The 12570-nt window shown below is 32.0% G+C and overlaps 1 protein-coding gene across 1 annotated transcript in view; it reads right to left on the bottom strand.

Annotated features, from left to right (window-relative positions):
- Positions 1-9715, bottom strand: part of LOC126881121 (facilitated trehalose transporter Tret1-like) — a 30134-nt gene extending 20419 nt beyond the window's left edge. Inside the window, exon 1 of the mRNA XM_050645180.1 lies at positions 9593-9715. Coding sequence (XP_050501137.1) covers positions 9593-9641 — 49 coding nt within the window. The 5' untranslated portion in view covers positions 9642-9715. The remainder of the gene's footprint in view (positions 1-9592) is intronic.
- Between the last annotated feature and the right edge of the window lie 2855 nt (positions 9716-12570).

Here is a 12570-nt window from a genome sequence, read left to right as displayed (position 1 = left end):
GGTTAGCGCTAATTGATTGGCTCTTTTGATTTAAAACCTATCAAGCTTTTGATTTGTACATTGAAAATGAAAGTGGCCTGGTAAAGAAAGATGTGTCGCAGAAGTCAAACGAAATTCAAGAGATAAAAGAGGGAAAGTAAAACGTACATAAGTAGTGGCCAGAAAATAGATCGAACATTGATCGTGAAAACTATAAGATGTTAAAAAAGGTAGAGATGTATCAGTTAAGGGATCTAAAGCGGAAGGAAATAAAGTCTACACCTATACAAGGTAAGTAGAAAAGCAAACAATGTTCATTGGATTAGTTTTATTCCAGATAAATAGTCACAAAATAATAAAAAAAAATACGTTTATTATTAACATAGAACATAGAATAAAAATGATTTGATGAAGAGTGTAAAACATAGCTGAAAAATATATCAGAATTTTGATTAAAAAATCTGCGATCACAAAAACACAGCGATCTATAAAGTATGCGGAACAACGAAGGAAAGTAAGGAACATTTTAAGGGCACGGAAAAGAAAGTATATGGAGCATGAAGTAAAACGAATTGAATACAACTACAAGAAAAATAATATAAAAAATTTCTACAAAGAGGTAAAATAAATACATTTAAACTAAGTACCATGGAAGAACCACGAGTGGTAAGAGATAAGCAAAGAAACCTGGTGGTTGACGAAGACCAAATATGTGAAAGGTGGAAAGAACATTTCGAGGAGCTACTAAATGACAGTGTGACTACTAAAGAAAACTGTACTGGTTTTGAACTCTAAATAGTTAAAGAGGAAGTTCCAAATCCCACAAAAGAAGAAATTGAAGAAATAATAAAAGCTATGAAAAATCACAAAAGCTCTGGTGAGACTGACATTCTGGCACAGAACTTAAAACATGGAGGAGAGGCCTTACGAAAACAAATTAGTAAGTTAATAGCCGAGATACGGGATGCTAAAGAAATGCTCCGAGATTGGAACAAGTCCATTATAATGCCCATACACAAAAATGGAGATAAAACTGAATGCGCAAACTATGGAGGAATATCGTTTTTAGAGGTAATGTACATGGTGCTTGCCATACTAATCAAAAAACGACTAGAAAATTATATGGAGAAAAGTCTGAGAGAATACCAGGGAGGATTTCGTTAGGGAAGATCAACAACGTAAAGTGTTATACCCTTTATATTTCGCTGATGACCAAATTCTGATTGCTCAGGATTATGACGACTTGAGTTACATGACGCAGAAGCTAATAGAAGAATATAGCAAATGGGGTCTCGAAGTCAACATTAAGAAAACTGAAGCCATATTGGAGGGACAAAGCAGTCCATTACATTAGCGATGGGGTAGAAATTAAACACTGTGGTGAATACAAGTATCTGGGCATGAAAATAACTCAAGATAGAACACTCGATGCTGCTATAAAAGACAGAATCATACAGAATAGAAAAGTCATATCCATGATGGACGGCATTCTGTGGGACCAACCAATACCTAAAGCGAAGAAACAGCTCACATACAATAGCATACTTAAAAGTGTAATCACATAATATGGCAGTGAAGTTTGGCCACTGAAACAAAGAACGGAGAAAATGTTACTAGTAACAGAAATGGACTTCTGGAGAAGAGCAGCAGGCAAATCAAGAAATCATCGGATACCAAATGAGAGAATACCATTGGTATGGACACCATTGGTAGAATTGGCATGGACACCACAATGACGAAGAAAAAAAAGAGGAAGGCCGAGAAGAAGCTGGAGGGAGGGAATTGAGAAAGAACTAGGGGAAAGAGAAATCCCTCCAGGTCTATGGTTACACAGAAAAGAATGGAAAACGGATCAGATATTTATACTGAAACAAACCCTGATCAATTGCTGTGAATACAATATTCCAGCACAACTACCGTTTATTGATTAAAAGGCTGCGTACGATACAATAGACAGAAGAAAAATAATTGAAACCCCAAAAGAGTTCCAAGTACCAACAAAATAATAAGATTAGTAAAAATGACACTTAGAAAAACTATTTGTGCTATAAAATTTAATGGTACAGTTTCTAAAGAATTTGAAGTGAAAAGGGGGGTTCGTCAAGGATACTCATTGTTCACTCTGTTATTTAATATAGCTCTGGAAACAGTTGTGAGTGATAGTGGGATAAATAGGTCAGGAACCCTTTTCTACAAGGAACACCATTGCCTGGCGTATGTGCACTGGCGAAGCGTCCACGTAACCACTGTTACCATTGGTAACAGTTAAAAATCTTGCAAATAAATAATTTTATGACTCTTATGAAATAATTCCATTTATATTTTTTACCAACAGAAATATTTGTTAATAGTAGGTACCTATTTCAGTAAATCTAAATAGCCAACTGGACGCCCGAAAATATTGGAGAGACTATGTGAATCCGTTGCACGTTACTATATTTATTTTGTTACCAGTTCTGGCAGTGGTAGCCCAGGAGGAATCTCGCTATCGCTCGGGACTAGCTCGTTTCTGAAAATTTTGAAGGAGCAACGGCGACGGCTCTAGAGACGGCGAGTGGTCACTCTGTGTATATCAGTATTGTAACCATTTTTTAGTTTGGTAACGTTGGTTTAGTACCTACTAGAGATTACAGTGTGCGTGCATTTAAACATGGAAGAGTGTTGCTGCGTATTGCGTAATTGATCAACTACTTGAAAATTCATTCTCCTTCTATTTTTTTATATATAATTTTAAAGAAATAAATGAGATTATTGAAAATGGAAGAATTAAAATATAAACAATAGTTTTCAAAATCTGTTCTTTTCCTACTAGTTAATTTTTTGATGTTAATTTTATGGTAGAATAATATGTTTAGTTTGTTTATTTTCTATTGTTATGCCTATTACATATACATAATTACATACATATAATTTGTGAATAGTGATTTGTTTAATTTTATCCCACACGATTGAAAACAAAAACTTATATTTGGGAGGTTCAAAATAATTTTTTTAAATGAGATTTTTTTACATCTGGTTTTGGTAATACTTTAGAAAAAGTCACGCGTCGCCATTGATGCTGATGATGTGGTTCTTATTCCACGAAGAAGAGAAGAACTGGCAAGTACGGCAAAAACACTGTTTTTCTCGAGCGCTAAGATTGGACTGAAAGTGAATATCAATAAATTCAAGTACTTGAAAATTAGGAGGAAAAAAGAAGCAAACAGCATGAGAAAGTTTAAATTAGAGGTGGAGGATGGATCAGAGGTAGAATTCGAGAGGGTTGACGAATATAATATGTATGTATTTGGGTACACTTATCGATCAGACATGTAAGGAAGAAACAGAAATCCAGTTAAGGCTGACCAAGAGTAATAGATGCCCTGGGGCTATGAACAAAATAATTAAGGCTAAAGAAATACCACGTAAAAAAATAAGAGTATACAAAACGATAATTAGTTCAGGAACCGAAGCTTTTCACCTCGCAATTTTTACAGAATAGATCGATTTGCTTGAATATTTGAGAATAAGTAGTGGATAGTCCAAGGATCAAAATCTATATGATGCCGAAATGCGCTTTTACCATGCAGGTGGTTGCCACCCCATCCCGGGGGTGGAAATTTTTTATTATATTTTGACCGCAAAAGTTGATAAAGACATTAATTTTAAGGAAAAAATAGTCTATACTTTTTTTTTTGATAAAATTAACAGTTTTCTATTTATTCGCTATCGAAAGTGTTAGTTTTATATCGAAAAAATCAATGTTTTTCGATATCATATTCATTTACGATTCACTTAATGTTTACCGTAGAAAAAATTTTTTCATACCACGTTCTTGGGAATTAAATGACCTACAATTTCATATTTAAACATTTTTTCGTATCTCTGATGCTAATCTCTCTATTCTGAAGGACCATTTTTTACCAAACCACAAAAATTCGTTATTCGCTTTTAACTCCAGCTTTTTAAAAACGAATCATTCTAAGCCAGTCAAACTTCTGGAATTTATTACTAATATATAAATAAAAAAGTATGAATAAGGCCAATGACTAAAAACACCGCTAACTTACATTATTATGCTTCAAATTGGATTTCTCCTTTTTTTTTCAAAAAAATATATTGGTTTTTTAACCGTAACTTTTTAATTTTTCATCCTAGAAAGTTTGGTACAAAAGAATTTTGTAGGTTTTTACAGGGTCTATAAGGCTATTGATATTAAATCCGTTTAAAATACTCAGTCACAAAAAGAGGTGACTTTGAAAGGGTTGGTAAAGGTGGTTTTTGCATTTTAAAAGTTTTAATTGTCAATAGCTCACTCAATTTTTGCTATAGAAAAAATTTTTGCAAACCAAGTTCTTGAGAATTAAATAACCTACAATTTTATATTTAAATATTTTTTCGTATCTCTGATGCTAATCTTTCTATTCTGAAGGAAAAGGCATTTTTACCAAACTACAAAAATTCGTTATTCGCTTTTAACTCCATTTTTTTTAAATTAATCATTCTAAGACGGTCAAACCTCTAGAACCTATTAGTAATGCATAAAAAAAGACGAAATAAGGTCAATGACTAATTTTAATTAGGGTGGTACGTAGGGGGAAGATTCCAATCACTTTTTCGCTGAAAAAAATAGTGACTGACATTCTTTTTATTATAAGTCACTTAATTCTTAAGCCAGAGACTATTTTTTATTTTTGGTGATAGATATTTTTAAATAGTTTAAATTAATTTGAACAAGTCTGTGCAACGGAACCATAAGACACCATGTCACATAAATGAAAATGTTGGTAAAGAGCAAAAAACGATTTTGTCACGCTTGTTTTTATATTTTCGATGTTTTGAAAATTATTTAGTGTTTTATTAGTAAAGTAGTTAATGTTGTACTAAATATTTCTACTATACCAGACAGTAGTTTCGGCTTATTTTTTTTTTTGAAAAGTTTAAAGGGACATGGTGTTTTATAACTCCAAAAAAAAATAATTTTGTTGTAAAAAATAAAAAAACGTTATGTCCAATATTTATTGTTATTTATAAGAATATAAAGTATTATAAACGTACATATATAATAAAATGCATTACTAGTATCTGGAAATACGAACAATAAACCTTAGAACTATTAATTTGGTTCCATAATGTCGGCGTCGACCTCAATATCTGGAATTGGATCAATATGACGGAAGGAAAGGTATCAGTGATATAATATCTTTATATTTATTTACGTTAATGGGTTTTTGTGTACTACGTATAGCTGGTAAAGAATCAGGCAATTTTCATGTACTTCTTTTCTTTCGTTTATGATCAACGCCTCGAAAATCTTCCTCAAAGTGTTGCTTGTAATATAATGTACCAACTTCGCCTTGCCTGACTTGAAAATGAACTAAGTACTTGAGAAATTAAAAACGGTTTTTGTTTAACAAATGGTGCAGAGGGGTTATCGTAGAGAATCTCAAAATTAAACATATCTGAAACCTCCATGTTATGAACCTGATATTTATTTGAGCACTGCCTAATGAACTGTTGCCAGTCCCAAGGTGTCATAATTTCCAAACTACCTAGATGTTTACGTTTTCGTTCAATTAGAGTATGGCAGGTGTCTACTTCCATGTGAGTATGACCATTCAATGAGAACTTTTGATTTATTACGTTGATACTGGGAAATTTCCATAGTATCCAGTAGAAAGCCATGATAAGCGCCATATTCTTATTCTGGCCGTAACAGTTATCACACAATATAATAATTTCTTCAGTATTGCCAATATTACTGCAGATCCACTTAACAAGCGCAGACGCCAACTTGTTCCCCCCACGGTCACTCTTACTTTCATCCCACATCATACAGGAGACGATACCATCAGAAGCATTGCGGATAGTGAAGTTAAGGGTCCATAGTTTTCTCTTGAAAAATGATAAACCACATGACAGTAAGGGTGTTGGAAGACACTTCTGTAAATCGATAGGTAAAACAGTGCTTTTATTACTGAATTTACAAGCATCACTATCAGCATTTTCATCGCATATCTCTTTGTAGACTCATCAGTATGGGAACGATAATTAGCTTTAACAATAAGTTCGTCTTCAGCAGACATGCCACTTTTCAGTTTAGCTTGAAAAGTGTCACACTCATCGCACGTGTCGACCTCTGGTGGCTTAAAAGATAAATTAAATTCTGGATTAAATATCTCTCTGTACAGCCATTCTTTAGCCACTAACTCTTTTTAAGTTTTTGTTCAGTACATGATTGTACATACAAAACATATAGATTGAACATACAAATCATATAGTTTGTTTATGGTCAGTTCAGGGCCTAAGTACTTTTTTTAGTTTTTTCTCTGCTGTAATGACTCTTGTAGGCTGGAATAGTCGCAATATGCTGCCTGACACTTTCCTTAATCATTTCAGGTGTTTTAGTTGATGTTACATGTTTTCCTCTTCTATCGGGTTGAATGACACCCCCTGCCAAACGTTTTTTTAATGTGTTGACAACAACGGTGTTTGAAATACAAAGGGTATTCAAGAACATTACCTTACAAAGATTGATCTTCTTGTTTCTAATATTAAAACTATAAATCAGAGTATTATTTTTCCGCTTCAGATTTTCTCTGCTTCTGGAACGAGCTACATCTTTGACATGTATACATGATTGCAAAAATGGTCTCTTCAAGTGACTGTTCCTATCCTCCTGCCAATAATTAGACAATATTAATTGTCTGTCTGCTTCAGATAGTTTTTCGTAACATTTCATGCGACAAACACACGGGGGCTTCAGTCTTCTTGGACCAACTTGTTTACCTTTAGCCGAAATATATGCCTTACCTCCTGTATAGTTACGTTTACGTTAGTTTTTTAGCCAATTTTCACGATGGACAGCACGTATCCGTCCTGTTTGTTTGATATTGGTTTTTTGTAATACTTTTTTTGTCGCCTAGAAGAATTCGATGCATCACTTGTAGAACATGTAGGGTGGTTGTCGGATATAGTTACATCTGGTTGTGATTCACCATTATTATCATAATCATCACTTGTATAACTTGTCGGATATAGTTACATCTAGTTGTGATTCACCATTATTATCAGAATCGTCATCTGAAGGCTCGTAGTCCTGATCCATATCAGAGTCATGTACCTCGCTTTCTACATCTGACATATCTAAATCATCCGTGCTATTGGCAATTGATGACATATTTTCGATTTCTTCCACATAACCTACAAAGGAAATAAAACACTGATTTCCTTTATAAAAAAAGAGTGCAGCAAAATAATGCATATTTTCGATTTACTATCAATTTTGTCTTATTTGCTAGGATTAATTTCATTACTTGGAAACGCTGTTAGATAACCTCCCTAGTTAGAATAAATAAGGGACATAAAATAAAAAATTTGGATTGTATAACATTGATCAGAATTTTAAAGTTTATCCCGTTCTAATAATTAAATTTAAAACTTTTAAATTTTAATATAATATTAGACCCTTTTCTCAAACTACAGAGCTCACAGTTTAATAATTATTTCTGGAGCAATTATTATGGAAGTAATTTGAGATTTGTGTGTAATTAATATACAAGCAATTATACTTACTTTCTTTAGCAGCTCGTGCCAGCAGTACAAGTTTTTTAGCTCGGGAACTCATTGAATTATCGAAGAAAATCACTTACAATAATAAAAGTTGTAATATAAACAAATGTCAACAAAGCATTGAACCGTTAATACGTGTTGCCAAACTCTCGTTTAATATGAACATGTGGACATAACGTTGTTAAACGGGCGTGGCCTTGTTTGTTACTTTAGGGGCATAAGACACTAAGTACTCATAGTGTTGCGTGGCTCTAACTAGAAAAGGCACATAGTGTTTTAATTTTGGTTCTAAAATAGAATCTAGTAGGATTAGGACATAGTGTAATATATATATCTGAAAACAATATTAAAAAGTAGATCAGGATACATAAAATACTCATTTTAACAAAAAGGTGGACATAGTGTCTTTTGGTTCCGATGTACAGAAGTTATCCTCGAAAAATGAACAAGTTTTGCCGTCTTTTGACTTTGAAACTACAATATTTAGCATTTGACGAAGAAGAGCTAACATATAATAAAACAGCTCGATTACTATTGGTCTTAAAAAAATTAAAAAAAAACGGTTTTGTTTATTTTTTTCAAAAGGTATATTTTTGCTAAGGAAAATTGTTTTGATAGAACGAAAACTTTTTAAATTATTATTAGCAGAAAACTGATTAAAAACACTGATTTTTTCGATATAAAACTAACATATTCGATAGCGAATAAATCGAAAACTGTTAATTTTATCAAAAAAATGTATAGAAAGATTTTTGATTAGAATGAATATTTTTACCAACTTTTGCGGTCAAAATAAAATAAAAATTTACACACACGAGATGGGGTGGCAACCACCCCCATGGTAAAAGCGCTTTCGGCATCATATAGATTTTAATCCTTAGACTATCCACTACTTATTCTTAAATTTTCAAGCAAATCGATCCATTCTGTAAAAATTGAGAGGTTTTGTCCTATTTTAACCTTCATTACTTGGACTAAATTAGATCCACAATGCTATACAAGGCCGAGACGTGGATTATGAATTAAACCATACAGGATAGATTGAAAGCCTGAGAAAGAAAGAAACTTTGCAGGATGTTTGGCGGAAAAGTTGTTGAGGCAGGCAAAGTGGAGAAGACGACCAAACGAAGAAATGTACCAACTGTATGCTAACCCGCTGATATCAAAAATAGCGAGAAAACGCAGACTAGACTGACTCGATCATCTAGAAAGAACGTAGTAAGGCAGACAAGTCAAGAATATAGGTTGGAGAGCACCGAAGGGCAAAAAAAGGAAGACCAAGATGGAAACGGAGAGATGCAGTAATGGAAAACATCGTTGATTTGGGCATCAGAGATTTTAAGCAGACAGCTAAGAAAAGGAAGCAATGGACCTAAAAGGACCGTTCATGCTATACATACATTCTTACTATTATTTCAATGAAAAATTTGTCGGAAACCAGTCTCACTCACGGATAACACTACTATCAATGGTCACCAAACTAACAAACGAGAAAACTGAAGCATATTAAAAATTGAAGAAATGTACAGCAGTTGAACCAAATGATACATAGTCCAAGCCGAGACTGCTTTAGGATAAGCAGAAACAATTTTACTAACAAGTTAGGCTAATATTACTGCGAAAGTGGGATAAATGCCAGTAAATGGAGAAGCATTAGACTAATTTCTATTTACAAAAGCAAGAGGGATAGGCAACAATACATAAAATACAGAGCCATAAAAGGATTAATTAAAAAAAATGACAAAATAGGAAAGAGTAACTTAGAGAGTAAATAAGAAAAACTGAGACGAATACGTAAAGAAACCGATATATCTAAAATCAGTGTGGATTCATACAGAGTAGACAAACAACAACTATAACTTTGAAGATTTTGATGAAGATGTTCCATGATAGGAGCTCAATAATAGAATACAGGAGGCACTATAATTATAACCATCGAGAATCTCTGCAGGTAATATAGAACAATCTGAATGCTTTGTTGTAAATTTGGAAATCCAATTTACCACTTTAAAACGAGTACTTGGTATTAAGACCAATTCAATTCTATAAGTTATCTTCTTACCTGAAAATCCACAGAAATATAGGAACCATCTTTTTCCTAATACATTCATTTTGCAATGAAAATGTTATTCCTAAGATGAATTTAACAGTTTTTAGCAAATACAAGCGTCGAAATAGACACAACAATTTCTAGATACATAAAATTATTAACAAATACTTACATTGAATTTTCAAACCCAAGAAAGATAAGAAATAATTAATATTAATGACTGAAATGTTATGTTTCTAAAGAAGTAGAATAGATTAACATATCTATAAACTTTTAAGTATACCTTTCAATTGGCGCTGAAGCAGAACAACTCGATATCGAAGACAATAAAAAAATAAATCCATGTGACGAATACAAATACCTGGGCGTCATTTTCGACCGTAGTGGAAAATACGAACGAGAAATAGAACATCGAATCATACAAGCACGAGCAGCTATAGCATGTCTAAACGGAGTTCTATGGAGTAAAGGGATATCAAAGAAAAGAAAATGGAACATATATGAGACAATGGTTAAAACTAGCCTAATTTATGGAACCGAGACATGGAGAATAACTGAGAAATATAAGAAAAAGGTCCAAGCCACAGAAATGGATGCCATCAGAAGATCGATTAGAATATTAAGAGCCGAAAGAATAAGGAATGGAGTAATAAAACAACAAATCGATGTAGAGGGCACTACAGTTGAGGATATTGAGAGAAAACGGCTCATATGGTATGGGCATGTGAGCCGAATGGGGGACGAAAAATTGCCTAAAAAAACTATGATGTGGCAACCCCCAGAGAAGAAAAAACGAGGAAGACCACCACAGAGCTGGTATCTGGGAGTTAGGAAAGCGATTAGCGCTCGAAATCTAAATGAGGACCTAGCTCAGGACAGAATACAGTGGCGTTTGGGTGTCGTAAGACGTTATGAAACCGAATAGATATATATATATATATATATATATATATATATATATATATATATATATATATATATATATATATATATATACAGCGTGTCTACTTGAGTTGGAAACATATGGGAAACTTTTTTATTATTAATTTTACGAAAAAAAGTTATTCTTTATAAAAAGTTCTGCATGCCCCAAAATCTAAGATTCAATTATCAGATATCAAATTTTCTCAATATTATACGAGGTATGTCAAAAAATATGAATTTCGGCTAAGGGTAAAGTACCTTTATTTCTCTCAATATCGAAAATTCTTATTATGAAAAGTTGTTTGGAAATAAAAACCAAGCTCAAATATGTAATTACATGCTTCTAATTGGAAAAAAATATTTTCCAAATTTTTCTCAAATTTATTGATAGTAACTTCGTTTTTATTCATTACACATACGATAACTCTTTTATTATTACTTTTACGAAAAAAAGGTATTCTTTATAAAAATCTCTGTATGTCCTAAGACCGAAGATTCAACCAACAGATATGACATTTTATTAATTTTATACGAGTTATGTCAAAAAATATGAATTTCACTCAAGAGTAAAGTACCTTTATTTTTCACAATATTGAAAACGGTTATTAAAAAAGTTGTTTAGAATTAAAAACTATGTGCCAATATGCAATTACATCCTTCTAATTGAAATACTGTGAAATATAAAGGTGCTACAATATTGAGCAAATTTCATATTTTTTGACACACCTCGTATAAAATTAATAAAAGTTGATATATCATGCTTGTGTCTTAGATTTTAGACCATGCAAAGTTTTTTATGAAGAATAACTTTTTTTCGTAAAATGAATAATAAACGAGTTATGATATTTGTAATAATTAAAAACGATGTTGGGTATCCATAAATTTGAGAAAAATATTTTTTTTTTCAATAAGAAGCATGTAATTGCATATTTCATCTTAGTTTTTAATTCTAAACAACTTTTTATCATAAGAATTTTCGATATTGAGAGAAATAAAGGTACTTTACCCTTAGCCGAAATTCATATTTTTTGACATACCTCGTATAATATTGAGAAAATTTGATATCTGATAATTGAATCTTAGGTTTTGGGGCATGCAGAACTTTTTATAAAGAATAACTTTTTTTCGTAAAATTAATAATAAAAAGTTTCCCATATGTTTCCAACTCAAGTAGACAAGCTGTATATATATATATATATATATATATATATATATATATATATATATATATATATATATATATATATATGTTCTTATGTTCTTCTTTGTAGCAAGTCCTGAAGAAGCCTAAAAACAATAGGCGAAAGCTTGACCAAAATAAAAGGCACTCACTTTGAAGCACCAGTCTTTCATTGCTTCCTCAGTACCAGGGTTTTCCCAGCTGTTATCTCAGTACTTTTTTATTTACTAGTAACCCAATTACTCCTTGGACGTTTATATATATATATATATATATATATATATATATATATATATATATATATATATATATATATATATTTAAAAACATAAGATGTAGATCTTTGAAACACACTCAGTGAACCAAAGATCCAAGGTTATTGGTTTAACGACCACTCGTACGAAATCAAATCTTGTCTTTACCGACGAGCCCAGAGAGGTTGAAGAGGGCGAAACACATTTCTAAGAACTGGTGTTTGGATCTTTGATTCTATTCGAAAAAATTTTTCCCAGCCCGAAATGGTGGATGTGTGAATTGTTCGTAAGGGGATTTTTCCACATTCTCTATTTCATCTATTTATATATATATATATATATATATATATATATATATATATATAGATATATATATATATATTTATAAACTTTTAATTATTCAAAGTTGTCAAAGGCAATTTTGTATTATGATTACTTATAGAATCTCTAAAACATTTGTACATCAGAGCAGATTTATATTAATTTAATTTTTTTACAGCTACAATTTTTTCCTGTAAAGACATGATGCTATTTCCTTTTCCTATGTACCATCTTTGTTGACGTTGGCGACTATTATGGCAAAAATTCGTTTCTGTCCTTCTTCTTTAAATCATCACTATATTTTATTCTAT

The sequence above is a fragment of the Diabrotica virgifera genome, chromosome 1 (genome assembly GCF_917563875.1).
Source record: "Diabrotica virgifera virgifera chromosome 1, PGI_DIABVI_V3a".
Lineage (NCBI taxonomy): Eukaryota > Metazoa > Arthropoda > Insecta > Coleoptera > Chrysomelidae > Diabrotica > Diabrotica virgifera.
The sequence above is the reverse complement of the archived record's forward strand: the minus strand, read 5'-3'. Positions and strand labels throughout refer to the sequence as shown.